This window comes from Electrona antarctica, assembly GCF_951216825.1.
Source record: "Electrona antarctica genome assembly, chromosome: 1".
Lineage (NCBI taxonomy): Eukaryota > Metazoa > Chordata > Actinopteri > Myctophiformes > Myctophidae > Electrona > Electrona antarctica.
In genome coordinates, this window is record NC_136806.1 from 24,412,872 (window position 1) to 24,430,260 (window position 17,389).

At 45.3% G+C, this 17,389-nt stretch overlaps 1 protein-coding gene across 1 annotated transcript in view; it reads right to left on the reverse strand.

Moving 5' to 3' along the window:
- Positions 1-17,389, reverse strand: part of LOC306928609 (neuronal acetylcholine receptor subunit alpha-7-like) — a 76,161-nt gene that overhangs the window by 41,047 nt on the left and 17,725 nt on the right. The window contains exon 3 of the mRNA XM_079508847.1: positions 12,939-13,078. Coding sequence (XP_079364973.1) covers positions 12,939-13,078 — 140 coding nt within the window. The remainder of the gene's footprint in view (positions 1-12,938; positions 13,079-17,389) is intronic.

A 17,389-nucleotide genomic window follows, 5' to 3' on the forward strand; every position in this document is an offset into this window, starting at 1 on the left:
TCGACCATGTCATGCACTTGAGCTTTGTAGGCCGACTTCCACTCTGGTTCTTTGGCTAGCTGCTTCTCTGTCCTTAAGAACGTTGCTTCAACTGCCCGTCTGTTGTTCGGCAGTGAGGCTGGATCCTCTAGCCAGGGATACTTTGCATGCCAATGTGGTTCTCTGCTGTGATCATCGCTCGTGACATAGGTGAGTCCTTCTTTTACCACCTCAAGCTCCCTTTCCTCCGCAAGAGTCATTTCTTTACCACCGGGCTGGCAGTTTCCGCACCGGCAGCCTCCACATCTGGGCTCGCATGCTGCGCCAATGCTGTCCCATTTCCACCATTCCAGGAAACTCTCTTTGTGGGTCGAAGCAGTAGATCCCTCAATTTCAGCTCCTTTGCTTGAGGCGTTTTGCTCTGGAATGCTGTTAGTGAGCTCTTCATATTTCACAGCTGCTGCTCTCATTGATCTTGCAAAGTGTGTCTTTGACATATGAGCTGACACTTCAACCTCCTCAAACAGTTTGGGGTGTGTTCCTCCAACTGTTTTCCCGAGTGGTCCATCCCACAGTACGAGGTCTCCCACGACTCTGACTCGCTGAGGAGCCAGCTGCCCTTCTCTGTGACTAATGAGAAGTTCGACTTCTTTGGGCCTCACAAGCTCGTCAAGAGGTACGTCTGGGAAGAATGGCTGCAGCTGTTCAGGTGTCACACTTTTGTGGACGTCTGCAATGTTGTCTAGCCCATAGCAAACCAACTGATGTGCTCTCAGTGTGCCCTTGGGGGTGGATACACGGATCTTGAGGAGATAGCGCTTTGTCTTTACTTGGACTTTCATCCCGCCAACTCCATGGACAACGAGCATGATGTCTTCACTCTTTAGATTCAGACGGCTCGCCGCTCTGTGAGTGATGTAATTTGTGTCAGATGCTAAGTCGATGAGTGTCCCGACCTTCTGTCCGGCATTAGCTGTGACGACAAGTAGCATCATGATCACTGGAAGCTCTTGCATGCCATTCTTTATCAGTAGACTCTGCTGGTCATTTGAGGTTTTGAATACTCTGGAGGCAACGTTTGAGAAAACCTCCCTGCACTGCTTTGCTAGGTCTGGTGGGAGATTTTTGATGAACTCCTCTTGAACCTCTGTGTACTTATTTCTGCCTTTATCCTTTTCAGATTTGACTGCAGACCTCTTTGACACAGATTTGGGACAGAGATAGAAGTGATGCTCAGGCCCCTGCTCATCTTGGCAGTCTTGGTTTCTGCATAGAAAGCCAGGTTTGCAGGGCGACTGGTCTTCGTGCACCTCAAGACATCTTGTACATGCACCCAGTTTCTTCACTGAAGCCTTCTTCTCTGCTGCATTCAGAGCCTTGAACTCGTTGCAGAAATACAGCTTCTTCTTGTGTTTGGCATCGCCGCAGACTACACAGCCTTGGTCATCAGCTGCTTTTGTAGACTTGGTTCTGGCACTTTTCTGCTCATTTCTGGTGTCTTTCCAACTGGTGTCTTTCTTCCAACTTGGCTTACTTGGCTCCTCATCTTGTAGCAGCTCGAGCTCCTCATAGATGGTCTCCTGCTGCTTGAGGAATGCCAATAGATGGTCAAACCTTTCCTCTGGTGTCACACCATTCCTTGGATTGGCTACATAGACAAGCCACTCCTTCTTGAGGGAGTCAGGAAGTTTACTTTCAATTGATTTTGTTACGAGGGGATTCTTTATGGCGCCTGTGTCTCCGAGGTCACTCAGGTCACCGAGTGCCTTCTCCACGGCTTGAATCAACTCCACAATTTTCCTTGGTTGGCTACTTCTGACAGATGGCATCTTCTGTAGGTCTTCCACTATTTCAATGGCAATGGCCGTTCGATTGCCATAGCGGTTCTCTAAGACACGGAAAATGTCGTCTGCAGTGTTATAAGTAGTGAGGCGAAAGTCTTTCTTGATCCTGTCATCAAGACTGTCTAGCACCTGTATTTTCTTCACTTCTTTGGAGCCGGTAGGTTCTCCTTGTTTTTGGAGCGACTCCCAGTCTCTTCTCCACCTGTGAAAATCACGCCTGTAGCCAGAGAACTTGGGGAGAGCTGTGGGTTTCAGCTTAATGGCTGGGGAACGGGTAGGAGGACTGGCAGCAGCGTTAGTTGGTGCTGACCTTGCGTCTTCCTCTCGTCTTGCCTTTATGAACTCAGCCTTCCTAGAAACCTGCACGGTTGCTCGGCTTTCAAGCTCTTTCAACCGACTGCGGACCTCTCTCTGGTCTTCCACTGGAATCCACTGTTGCCATTTGCAATGAGCTTGCTTTGCAGTCTCCATCAGTGATTTCAGGTGACTGAGCCTGAATTCGTAGGCCTCATGGTTGCCATCAGGTTGTACTCCAGCAACACGGTCACATTCTACTTCAGCTAGTTCTATAGCCATAGACAGTTCATCTCTAAACTTTTGCCAAAGATCATTTTTAATTAGCTCCACAACCTCTTTCATCTTTAAGCCACATTCATTTGTGGTCCTTGCTATGTCAGCATTTTGCTGTTCGGTTAGCTCCACTGATTCCTTGTCTTTGAGCTTTGCCTCCTCCTCAGCAATGAGACCTGCCATGACGTCGTCATTGGCTTCCATAACTTTGTCGGCTTCCATGGTGAGTTTATTGAAGCTCTCTTTGAGCTGACCTTCTGACATGTCGTCGTGATTTCTGATGATACTGTTTGCTAGTCGTGTGAAGGATCGTTTTGCTGTAGTCCGCTCATTTTTTAGCTGTTCCACTGTTATCCTGACTGTTGATTCAGCCATTTTGGATTTTGGGTCCACTTCCTGTTTACAAGGTGGATATTTTATTTTTCCAGGTCACTGTTTTTACTGTTCCAGCTCACAGCCCCGGTTTTTCACTGTCAAGCTATCTAGTGTATTTTGCAGTTTCCCTGCTTGAAAGGGATGGTACAGACCATAGGGAGATTTTAACTGGGTTTCACTCATACAATGACCACACAGTTTCCTTCTTTTTACTCTTCTTTACTTTGTTTGTAGTTGAGTACAGTTGTACAGGCATGGGCATTGAGTAAGCAAGGCAGTAAGGTGAAAAACCTTAAAGGGAAAATAAAAAAGAACTATTGTAAGTATAATGCACATTAAATCAATACACAATACACATACTTTGCATATCTGTTTTAAACACCTGTAAATATCATTCTTACTTAGTAGTGTCTCTTAATCAACTCATTTCTAAATCAATTCATTTCTACTCAATTCGTTTTTAAACTGTTTTTAAACATAATAAACTCATGAAATGTAAATTAAACAAACTGAATTAATTAGTATCATTGAACCGTTTTTATCAACCAATAATCAATTCAAATGTATTTTAAATCAATAATCATGTTCATGTCCAATTGGCCATCATGTTTCCTTTGACTTCAAGTCATCACAGACAACAACAAACAATAACAAGTGTCCATAAACTGACATGCAACCGGCATGATCTGTAAACAAATAAACAGTTCTCTCTCTCACCGGCTGTCTCTCCAGCTTTTATATGGCTGCACCATTCTGCTGTGATGTTTCAGTGTGTGTGTTGCTCCTGTTTGGATCCACACTGTTGTTCCTCATGGAGGTTTGTGTAGGATTCCTCTTTCTTCCTCTCTTCCTGTGTTTGGCCAACGCCCTACTCTCAGGTGCAGTGAATGCACTGACGCTGATTAGTCAGGCAATTTGGGGAGTGATTGAGTGACAATCAGCTGAGTGTCAGTGGCAATGAGTGTCAGTCCAGATTTTAACCCCTTGCTCTCCATTTCTCCAAGTTGACTTCACAATAGGACTCTCATTACCTCATTACGGTGCAAACGGAGGCTTTATAGAATCAAATCTTTTGGACAGCAGACACATTGACAAGTAGTGTGGCATGACAAACGTGAGATTACAATTATATAGCCTAACAGACGTAGCAATGGCCTACCTCATATTTGTTATTTATATATAAATATAAAGCCAAAAGCACAAACCGAAAAGCCCCGGACAGCATCATCTGCCCCCCCGCACGCACGCGCACACGCACGCACGCACGCACGCACACGCACACGCACACACACACACACACACACACACTGCAAAACAGCCCCAACAACTCCCACTCACAATGCTCCGCTGCACTCCTCTCCTCTTCACTTGAAATTCTTCTTTTTAGCAAAGCACCTGAAGCGAATGGATCGACATGCCAGATGCTAAAAAGTTTCAAGAGGTTGGTGACAGTTCTCGTTTCAACATCACTGAAGCATTAAAACGTATAGTCTCGATGATGCGGGTCAGGATGATGCGGGACCCTCTAGCATCTCCTTCAGTTACATTACTATACAATGTATATGCCTCCCTCCTCAAATTCTACCACTGCCCTTTAAGACTCTTTCTTTCTGTATTGGAGAAAATATTTGTACATTTGTAAGCAGATCATATACTCAAGGTCAGTGAGTAGCCTTCTGTGCACGCACGCACGCACGCACGCACGCACGCACGCACATTGTCACTATCACTGTGCTAGTACCTTGTTGGTTCTAGTCAACTAGTTGATAAAATAATAAAAGTCACTGTTTGTCTGTCTTGTCTGTCTGTCTGTCTGTCTGTCTATCTGTTTCCATGCATGTTCATGTGTGTTGAAATGTCTGCTTACTTTAGGGCTGAAGCATGAATAATACAGTATAGGCTATTGTAGCAGTGAAATGTCAGCTGCTACACTAACCTGCTCACAAACTCACGTATAATAATACATCGGGTGTCTGACTCAATCCCTTATGCTTTAATTTGTGTCAGGTTTTGAACCATGCTTGGTTATTGTGGCATTTTCTGTTCAAAGCAAATTATAGGCAGAAATTAGAAGAATTGGGGAGCTATAGCAGTTGATTGAATTTGACTATGGTAACCACTTTTAGCCTGTCATTATAGGCAAAAATGTTCAAACTTCAAACATTTCCTGCGATGCATTGTGAGCTTGTAGATCCGCTGTTAGCTCAACACTAGCCTCGATACCAAGGCTTTCATTTAGCTCAACACTAATCCAGCACAGCGATAGCAGGAGGTTACTTCTAATTATCTCTCCCCGGACCCCCCCATTCATTCGCTAATAGTTAATTCATATATACTCCCACTAATCAGTCTGTCTGTTTCTCATTTGCTGCAAGTTAACGCACTCACGCCCACAATACAATCAGGTGGTCCTTTGAAGGGTACATTCAGACAGTAGCGTCAAGAGGTGTCAAGAAAGCGCCTAGTCCAGGCATCTCTTCCGGGTTTTAAGCAGCTGTCTTATAGCAGCGTAACTTGCAGTATATAAAAAAATGAATCTGTACATTGAAACTATAGAAACATAAGGATACCAGGTATAAACAAATGAACCTGGCATCCTATTATAAATGCGCCACGTCTCTATGTGTGTGTGTGTGTGTGTGTGTGTGTGTGTGTGTGTGTGTGTGTGTGTGTGTGTGTGTGTGTCTGTCTGTCTGTCTGTCTGCGTTTGTGTACGGTTGTAATTCACGTAACTCGAGAACCGTTTGCCCCACCGACTTCAAATTCGACACACGCATTCCACACCCCTGCAGGGAGTGCAGTACCCGGTATCGAGTCGGTCGGACCCACGGTTGTCCAGAATCGCCAGAAAAGGCTCTGGTCAGGCTCTGCCAACGGGCCTAATGAGGCCAAGTCCCCTCACCTGTGCAATTTCCAGCCTCTGCCTCAACCAATTGATTGCCATGGCAACCCCACAACTGACAATTGATTTCTTAACCAGTCCACTTTTCACAGCCAGTCTTCCCTCTTCAGACACAGGCAGACAGGCAGATACAGAGATCTCCAGTGGGACACTGTGAGGGACCGAGCAGTCAAGGCTTAAGGATAACACAGGTTTCAAACTCAAAGTTTGTTTAATTTCAAAAAGTGACAAATCATTAACAAAAGATTTCAACAAATGAAGTTGTAGGGCCCTTAAATAACTCAGAAACTACAAATAATTTTAAAGTAAAAAGTTCCAGCATTTGTCTCCACAGTAAGCTGAATTATAAAATGTGTGAATGGAGTTTCTAGGTGAAAGTGATTTTTTACATGCCATTGAGCCCCATTATAAATTTATCAAATTTGAAAGCACTATATTTCTAAAACTATGAAACATTTCAAAGATTTCTTTTCAGGCAAACATGTCCACCGTAAGATGAACCTAAATAGGTTTGAATGGGGTTTCTAGGTGTAAGTATGTAGGACTAGTAGCATGCCAAAGTTTGTGCTATTGCCATTGAGAATGCATTGGGCGTTTAAGTTAAATACGGGGAGGAAATATGACAGCAAACTGCCTGTCATATTTTCTCCCTATTCCAAAGCCCCCCCAGGTACATTATATATTTAAACTATTTTCAGTGGGTAGATCTTGTTGAGCTGGTCATTTTGAAAGTAGATCTCACGTCATAAATGTGTGGGCACCCCTGTTCTAGCCCCTAGGATGACCCGAGGCCCACCACTTAAAAACCACATGCTACGGTGCCCAAATCTGAATTTAGGTGCTCAAATGAACTCAAACTGAAGCAATTCAGTAAAGGTCAACACTTCCTCCTGGGGTCATTTTAGGGTCTGGGACCTCCAGTAAAAGGCCTAAATACTCTCCAAGAGTTGGGGAACAACATATCAAGAGAGTGGAGTGGTAGGCCCTTGGATTGACCCAGGACCAGTGATTAAATGTACCCCACTGAAAAATAGCAGATCTACAAGCTCGTAGCGTGGCACTCGGTGCCGCACTACGAGCTTGTAGATCTGCCCAAAGTTGAAGGGCTTCAACCTTGGGTACTGGGTAGCTGAAGTTGAAGCTCTGCCCTTCAACTTTGGGCACTTTTACATGTAGGCTGACCCAAAGTTGAAACAGTTGCAAGGGGGACATCTTTGGGCATGGGGTCCTCATCGTTGGATATGTTGTTCCCACAACCAAGAAGAGTATTTTACCCTTTACTGGAGGTCCTAGGCCCTAAAATGACCCCATGAGGAAGCGTTGACCTTTACTGAATTGCTTCAGTTTCAGTTCATTTGACCACCTAACTTCAGATTTGGGCATAATTACACCATATCTTCAGTTTCAGTTCATTTGACAACCTTCTTTCAACTTTGGGCACTTTTACATGTAGGCTGACCCAAAGTTGAAACAGTTGCCAGGGGGACATCTTCGGGTCTGGGGTCCTCATCATTGGATATGTTGTTCCCACAACCGAGAAGAGTATTTTACCCTTTACTGGAGGTCCTAGGCCCTAAAATGACCCCATGAGGAAGCGTTGACCTTTACTGAATTGCTTCAGTTTCAGGTAATTTGACCACCTAACTTCAGATTTGGGCATAATTACACCATATCTTCAGTTTCAGTTCATTTGACAACCTTCTTTCAACTTTGGGCACTTTTACATGTAGGCTGACCCAAAGTTGAAACAGTTGCCAGGGGGACATCTTCGGGTCTGGGGTCCTCATCATTGGATATGTTGTTCCCACAACCGAGAAGAGTATTTTACCCTTTACTGGAGGTCCTAGGCCCTAAAATGACCCCATGAGGAAGCGTTGACCTTTACTGAATTGCTTCAGTTTCAGGTAATTTGACCACCTAACTTCAGATTTGGGCACCCTAACATGTGGTCTTTAAGTGGTGGGCCTGTGGTCATCTTAGTGGCTAGGAGGTCCAGTGAAAGGCCTACATACTCTCCCAAGATGGAGGAACAACATTTTACAATCTGGGAACCCTAGGCCTTTGTATGGCTACAGTGCGACTGGTTCAATCCTACCCTAAATCTAGGCCTAAGACGTGACACCTCAAAGTGGGGTACATTGCATCCACTGGTCAATCCAAGGGCCTACCACTCCACTCTCTTGATATGTTCTTTCCCAATAGCCCGGCAGCTTAAGGCCATATTTTAGCAAAATGTGGACGCGGCGGACAAAAGCGCCAACATTTTTCCACATGCTCTCCATAACCATACGTTTCATTTTCGAAGGGGGGCCACGTCATCAAGATGTCAGAAGGCGGCCATCTTGGCGTTCAAAGATGGCCGCCATGTAATATCTATAAGTGCCGCTATCTCGGCTTCTAAGCCACTTAGAAGGTCTATATCACTAGATGTTTATTTGTGCCAATATCAAATAAATACGGTCATTCTAGCAACATATTTACATAATCTTCAACTTCAAATTATCTGTCACAATTACAACTGCAAAGAGCTGTGCAATTCCAGTGTGCCTTCTGGCATGAGCATCTTGCACCACAACCCTTTTTACAACCGCACTTTACCAGTTCATTGCAGGCTTTTGACGCCATAGGTAGAGTGCTCCACACAGGAAGCCAGACCTGGTTGTCGACATCCAATGTCCATCCCCATCCTTCTGGACTGGGTGTTGGCTGCTGGGCCAGTTCAGACGTGGCCCAGATCCCAGACTGGTATACAACTCGCTTCACGTGCTGCAGCAGTGAATCTTGCGTTGGTGGAATGTGGTCCATCGTTTTGTTCTTCTGGCAGAACAATTCTCGCCGTGCTTCATTGACAGATTCCAAATCACTTGTTTTGTCATACATGATGACTGTAAAGCGCTCAAGAAGCTGAAAGTGTTGGGCATCTATGGTCACATTAGTGTATGGATTTTCTGTCATGTAGGTGAAGGCCTGGGTGACCTCAGGGTAGGAATTCCAAGCCGCCCATGCTGACTTCTTCCCTTTCCCACAGAATGCTGATGTTGTGTCACAGCCTGTGTAACAGTGGAAGACTGGAAGTGCTTTGGACTTGTCTTTGCCCAGAGCATGGCAGATGGTGTTTATATGAACATTGGTGTAGTTTTTGCCAGTGCCAAAAGCGACCCAGATGTCTGCAGCTGGATACTTGGTGAACAGGGCATGGAACTTACCGATGAGGATAACAACAACATCCGTATCCACAGTGCGTATCAAGCAGGTAGAAGAGCCATGTACCAGGGCATCAAGCAGGTGAATCACTATCCTGGTGTCTGCCTCTTCATGGTTACATGGCAGCATGTAGTGGCTAATGTCTGTGCCAACCACTGTGATGCCAGATGTAATGAAGACCAAAAACTACACCAATGTTCATATAAACACCACCTGCCATGCTCTGGGCAAAGACAAGTCCACAGCACTTCCGGTCTTCCACTGTTACACAGGCTGTGACACACTAATGTGACCATAGATGCCCAACACTTTCAGCTTCTTGAGCGCTTTACAGTCATCATGTATGACAAAACAAGTGATTTGGAATCTGTCAATGAAGCACGGTGAGAATTGTTCTGCCAGAAGAACAAAACGATGGACCACATTCCACCAACGCAAGATTCACTGCTGCAGCACGTGAAGCGAGTTGTATACCAGTCTGGGATCTGGGCCACGTCTGAACTGGCCCAGCAGCCAACACCCAGTCCAGAAGGATGGGGATGGACATTGGATGTCGACAACCAGGTCTGGCTTCCTGTGTGGAGCACTCTACCTATGGCGTCAAAAGCCTGCAATGAACTGGTAAAGTGCGGTTGTAAAAAGGGTTGTGGTGCAAGATGCTCATGTCAGAAGGCACACTGGAATTGCACAGCTCTTTGCAGTTGTAACTGTGACAGATAATTTGAAGTTGAAGATTATGTAAATATGTTGCTAGAATGACCGTATTTATTTGATATTGGCAAAAATAAACATCTAGTGATATTCTCAATGACCTTATTGTATTCCTTGACCCAGATAATGTATATTTTGACACCAAGATTGACCTTCTAAGTGGCTTAGAAGCCGAGATAGCGGATATTACATGGCGGCCATCTTTGAACGCCAAGATGGCCGCCTTCTGACATCTTGATGACGTGGCCCCCCTTCCAAAATGAAACGTATGGTTATGGAGAGCATGTGGAAACATTTTGGCGCTTTTGTCCGCAGCGTCCACATCATTTCGCTAAGCTACCGGACTACAACTCTTGGAGAGTATGTAGGCCTTTCCCTGGTAGAAGGTCCAGGGAAAGTCCTACATTGTAGGACTAGTAGCATGCCAAAGTTTGTGCTATTGCCATTGAGAATGCATTGGGCGTTTAAGTTAAGAGGTCAACATAATATAACTCAAATGAAAATAACGTGGAACCAAACAGGAAATGAACTCAACAAACAGACCTGCTCAAATCTTCTTCTTCTTCTTTTTGTTGTTTAACGGCGGTTGGCTTCCAGAGTTTGGAGCATTACCGCCACCTTCTGACCCAATTTATGGATCAGCTTAAACTATATATCAATATCATATCAAAACACGACTAAAATAAAAAGTTAATGTCCACCCAATGTGATCCCACCCCATCCCCTATTCCATTCAGTTACTCCGACCCTCAGGCACTGAGAAGTCCTCCCTCAGCACACCGTCCAGATCTTCCCCAGTGACATCCACCACACTCAAGAATCTTCTGGCTGCTTCCAGCACCATCTTTATTCTTTCCGACTTGCTTGAGATTTCGACAGCACAGTTTATCACCATAGCTATAAAAGCCAGGAACCGGGTCTTATCCATACATATGCAGATGCCATGTCCATTTTCCCTTCCCTCTTTTTCTGTTTCCCTCTTTTCATTGTGCTTCTCCACTCTCTTTACCACCTCTGCATAAGACATTTCTTTCATTTCTGCCTTCATCTTGTGTATCTTAACCTCCTTCACTTTCCTCGTACACTTCTCTGACCCAGCATAATGCTCTCCTCCACAGTGCATGCACTTTGCCTGTTCTTTCCCTTCACACTCTCCTTTACAGTTCTCTTTCCCACACCTCCCACATCTTTTCTTTCCCCTGCACACAGATGCTACGTGCCCATACTCTTGGCAGCAATAGCATCTTAGTGGTGCTCTTTCAAAAGGCCTAACACGGAAGCTAGTGTACCCAACATATACACGATCTGGCAAAACATCACCCTGAAATGTAAGACAGACTGACGAGCTGTCCTCCCGTTTCCCCTCCCTGAATCGAGTCATCCTCCTTATCGCACCAACTCCTTCAATATCCATATCCTCCGGCTTCATCGATAATGGCACGCCACTAATTACTCCCCTCGTTTTCTTTCCTCTCAGGTAAAAAACATTCACTGAGCGATCATTAAAGAACATAATCTGTACTGCTTTCTCTGCTTGGTCTCGGTTCCTGCACTCAATCACCACCAAACCACTCCTAGTAATCCTCACAGCCTTCACCCTGCCAACCATTTCCTCCACAAACATTCCCACCGCTTGAGGCTCACTAAAAAGCCCGTCGGTTTGTGTGTCCGAACTCATCCCGACCACATATCTTCCGATATCTTCGTCTCTCTCTGAAGCTCCTTCTTTCTTTCTTTTCTTTGTATTTCCATACGCTCTTGGATCCTCAAAATCACTTCTTTCATCCTCTGATGATTCCTTCTCCGACTCCATTTCAAACCGACCGCCCACCGCTCCGCCGCTTGGTTCAGTTGGTTCCCATCCCACCCTGGGCAAGACCTAGGCTGAAAAGACTATCAGCGGCGACCTGCTCAAATGACACATGAGGGAGACTTATATAGTGGTGGACCAAACCAATAAATACACAAAGGGGTGCACAGCAATTAGAGCCAACTGGAATCCGTAAACAATTCCCAATTCCCCCCTTCTCAATCAAATATGTTGGTATGGTCCTCTGCATCACCGCTGACTCCACCCCCTGCCCCATATGTTGCCATTTCAGGAACTAAATAAAGAACAGAACATTAGTACAACAGTGCATATTGTCACCAAGCCAAATACTGATTGTGTTTTATGCATTATAATATAATATAATCATTGCAAATGTCAATACTAGAGGTTAGAGTAGAATGCAAATGTGAGTGTGGGTTGGATGAGTCTTATCTCACTGTGAGGCTAGGATCCCAGCCCTCACAGACACAGACAGATAGTTAAAACGGGTGCTATGACAAGTTGACAACAGGTATTATTAGGTTCCCAAGTTGCATCGTTCTCAAGTAGCCGGTAGCCGACGGGCACGTACAGGTCTAGTCTGACTAATAACATACAATCAAAATTTAAATTTAATCTTAAGACTGCATAGTCAGACATCAAGGCTAGGTCAAGTGCTATGGTCAAATTACGGGTAAAGGTAGAGTCTCTCAACCCCATCCCTTTCAATACACGCACACACGCACAGACTCACACGCGCACGCACGCACGCACGCACGCACGCACGCACGCACGCACGCACGCACGCACGCACGCACGCACGCACGCACACACACACACACACACACACACACACACACACACACACACACACACACACACACACACACACACACACACACACACACTATGAAATGGTGGCAGCTGTGTTCAACCCGTCAGCCAATCAGCCATGATTAAATTATGTTTTATTACTTTCCAGCTTTGTGCCCTTGGTCTCTAAACATCTGGGCCCCACACAACATGGGGCCAAACAAGCCACAGAAAAAGTCCATTGAAATAACTGCTAAAATGTGACCGTTTGATATGGGGCTAAAATAAAATAATTATGCAACATGTTACATTAGGCTATACTTCATGTAAGCCCATTCAAGGTGGTCAGACAGGGGATATTTTGGGCGTTCCTGCACTGGCCATCCCCTGACATCCCGTGTGTGTGTGTGTGTGTGTGTGTGTGTGTGTGTGTGTGTGTGTGTGTGTGTGTGTGTGTGTGTGTGTGTGTGTGTGTGTGTGTGTGTGTGAAATATAATTGTACCATGCCCTTTCACACACATAATACTGTAGTAGGCTATCTACACGTATCACTATTTCTCACTTTCACACACACACACACGCGCACACACACACACGCACACACACACACGCGCATACACACACGCACATGTGCACGCACACACACACACACACACACACACACACACACACACACACACACACACACACGTGCACACTCACTCACACGCGCACGTGCACACACACTCACCACGTCTATGATCTGCAGCAGCGTGAGACCCAACTCCACCAGTATGGGTGCTGAGTCATTGACCACAGGCCTCTCCAGGCGGTTGTAGTTGGCCAGAAGGTCCTTGTACAGCCTCCTCTGGTGTTCTCCCTGCAAGGATCCTGCATGGGACAGTTGAAGGAAGACAATGGGTTTCTTGTCAGATAGTTTTGTTTTTTCTGATTAGCTGGCCAACAGGGTACTGCTCCATGGATGCAGTGCCCTATTGGCCAGGTGTAGCTAATCATTGCTGATTACACCTCAGTAATGGCTGTGCCCAGGGCACCCCTGTGTGGAGTTGTCTATAGACGAATCCACAGGTGGTCACCCCCGGTTCACGGGGGCAAATCACGGGGTTTTCTTTGCAGCCTTTTTCGTGCATTTGCATTTGCTCCAGAGTGCTGACTCCAATGGTGGCATGGAAAGTGTGTTAATGGTATGCAAATAGCGTTTACCTTACCTTACATACATGTGTATATCTCAAATCCAATCCTTAAATATTGATGGTGTGCAGAAGAGTGCTTAGGTTACTTAGAATATAGACAGTTTGCAAACTATACAGTCTGTGTGTGTCTTGTCTTGTGTCCTTTTGTCTGCAAAGTGTAAGCCAGGGACATCTTCACCTTGACAATTCAATAACTAGGTATATACCTACTCCTTCCTAACCTTTCAAACAGCCTTTGTTGGCAATAAACTGAAGGCAGGCACATTGTTTTAAGTGGTTCCAGTCTATTCCATTTCTGCCAAGTTGTCCTTATTTGGCACACAGTTTTTTTAGCCAGTCTTTAATCCCAAAATACAAAAGAACAAGGTCAGCCATGGAGTGGTGCATTTTTAGAAGCAAGACTTGAAGGAGAAGGATTATAAACAAATGTTTGCGTTCACATTTGTGCACGTTTACACATGTATGTATAGATGCATGCACGCACATACTTTAGGCTACATATCCATGCAGATGTTTCCCAGACAGTATACATCAAAAGCCAGATATGCAAATAACATGGGCACTCACGCGTGCATGCACACAAACGCGAACACGCACGCACGCACGCACGCACGCACGCACGCACGCACGCACACACTAGGGCTTTCACCAACTAGTCGACAAGTATAACCAGTGGTCAACCTTGTTGGTACTAGTCAACTAGTTGATACAACATTGAAATAAAAGTCACCACTGCACAGTCTTTTTAAATGATAAACATTATAAATGGAACATATTATCCAGTCACATGTCTGGGATGTGAGTTGGCACAGTCTCTTGTTCTTCAGGGTGCTTGATGATTAAGATGATGTGTTTGTTGGCCCTGTCTCTACTCACCACTATTGATCTCTCCACCTCCCCCCAAAAGCCTCCACTTAGCAATATCCATCTATCTGTACCAAAAGAGAAGGTGCCTTTTCCTTGAACACACGCACGCGCGCAACGCGCACACGCACACGCACACGCACACACACACAAACACACGTCATCACTGTCTCTGTGCTAAAAACAAGTCAATCATTGTATTTCATTAAATTGTATTTAATGTATACAAAAAAGTATGAAAAGTATATTATGAGGAAATATTTCTCACCAAAGTCAAACAAAGTCAAACAATCTTGTGAGCACTGCATGTACTTTGCTTGGAGAGATTACACTAAGCCTAAGGCACAAATTAAGCTAAATTAAACATACAGTGATGACATGTATAGGCTATTAACAGAGCCAGAACATGATATTAGTGGGTGTCCACCTAGCAAAACAAAAGAGGAAAAAACAGCACTATATCTGCTGTCTGTTTTCTTTGAATTTACCTCTGGGGGCGTCGCCCAATAAATATGGATAACAGGATATTGGCATGTGAATGTGTGTGGGTGAATGTAACGCACATGGTAAAGAGCTTTGGATAGAGACCTCTCAGTGCCTGCTGTCGCCCGGGAATACACAAGGCAGAGAGAGCGTCCGCGGGGGGGTGCCCTGGGCGCGGCGGTCGTTGGGGTGTGGCCAGCACTGGTTTGCTGCACCTGGCCGGCAGGTTTCGATCCACAGCCTGTTGGCCGGGTGTGGCCTTCCCTCCCGGTGCTGGTTGCGCCTCTGTGATGGCTGCGCCCGGGGTGCCCCTCCGTGGACTTGTCTATAGCTGGAAGCCTGGAGGAGAGGAGCAGTGACTTGGCCAATCACTGCTGACCCGCCAACTGGAGAGTGTAGTGGTTGAGGGTTGAAACACTCTAAGATGGTTGGAGACCACCTGATGACCTCTCTTCCAGGCCAAGGCATCCATTAGAAATGGATTATATTCGAATCTTTGATGTATTTACAAACTACAGAAATACAAACCATTATGTACTCATATAAACTATGAACAGACATACAGTATAAACATATACACACATACTGTACATACACACATGCATCACAGATACATAATTAGAAAATATAAAAACTCACTAGAGTATCTTTCACTCACTGGAACCAACAGAACAAACATGCTCATGCAACAACAGGTTTTACTTATCTCATGCACCCCACAAACACACACACACACGCGCGCGCGCGCGCATGAAAGCACGCACACGCACACGCACACACACACACACACGCGCACACACACACACACACACACACACACACACACACACACACAGACACACAGACAAACCCGAGGTAACCCTCTAGGACATGGAAATGAGGCAAGCGGAAATGGGGCTTGGTATAGTCTAGAGACTGACATTTTGTCGGGACTCCCGCGGGACACGGGATTCCCGCGGGATTCCCGCGGGATGGGATTAATATTTTTTATTATCCCGTGATCGGGACGGGACGGGAATGAAAGTTAACGGGAGTGTGCAGGAACGTGAATGACGTTGGTCGCGCTGCCAAGTTCCAACCAAAAGAACAGAAGCACCCATTTCTGTTGTAGTCATCTTTCTGTGAGCCAACACTCTTTTGACTTGCTGACACAGGTCAAAAGAACTACATAGTTACCCATAATCCAGCAGTGCTAGTGCTGCCTTCCACAACACAAAAATCTCCTCCATGCAATCCAGTCGGGCTGGACGTCTTTTACAGTTTTATATGAAGACATCGCAATGCGGCCATGTATGATTCTGCATCGCGCCGGTGCCGTGATTTAATCGATTATTTATAGCCAGATCATCCTGATGCATTTGTTTCCCCTGGCAGTGGCAACATTGCAACTTTCAATTGTGATGCTACGTTAGCTACATGCTAACGCTGTTACTGTTAGCTAGCTCCCTGAACAGCTGTCTGAGCGAATGTTCTACAATACATCGTCTCCCTTCTTTCTCCCAACCGAGTCCCATACACCAGTGGTTCCCAAACATGTTCGTGTCAAGGACCCCTAAATCGACATTTATTAGCCCGCGGACCCCCATTTGAAAAGATGCCAGGGGCGGGGACCCCCATAAGAGAAGATTTTTATTACGGTTCTAGCTGTGATTCTCAACCATTTTAATTTCAAGGACCCCCAGTTTGACATGCATTAGTCTACGGACCCCCATTTAATGGCATTTTTATCGCTGGGACCCCCAAATTATATTGTAAAATCAATCAAGTTAATTTAACTCTGAGTGTACAAATGGAACAACATTTGGTTTCATTTGTACACTCCCATAACATAATTTGTTAGACCCATAACGGTCCATTTGGTTCCAAACTATTATTTAGCTGGGGACCCCCTGGAACTCTCTCAAGGACCCCTGGGAACCACTGCCATACACATAGACTTGTACACTGAATAAATATTCATATAGAGTTAAATTAACACTGAGGTTTTTTTTTATCTTAGCCTAATTGACAAAGCTCTTGTTAACTGTTAAGCTTTAAGTTCTGTTCAGGGAAAAACAGTGTCATAGGACTTAAATTAAGTGTCGGAACTGTATTTGGTAGTCAAAGTTAAATCCAACACTTTATTTATTTAAATTGTATTGGTAGGATATCTGTCTTGAGAAGCCAGAAGTGATAGATAGATAGGCCTAGATGGATAGATGGATGGATCGATCGATCAATTGCCTAATGACTAACTAAAAAAAAAAAAACAGGAGCGGGATGGGAGCGGGAGTAATTTCGAGTGGGAGCGGGATGGGATCAGGAGTCATTCTACAGGAGTGGGACAGGATGGGATTTTTTTTTAAACTCTGGCCCAGGATTGGGACAGGACAGGATTTTTTTCTGTGGGAGTGGGACAGGACAGGAGTGAAAATCCACTCCCGTGTCAGTCTCTAGTATAGTCTACAGAGATCAAGAGACAGAGAAATAAGAAGAGAGGCGCGTATGCCCCGATCCGCCTGCTCCTAAAAAATAATGGAATTGCCTTCCACCCCCCCCCCCCCCCCTTGACAAAACTACGTGTGTTTTACGATGGGGCCGGTCGCCCCACGGGAGCCAGCACCACTTACAGCATGGAGGAAGCAAGATAGGATTTGAAGAA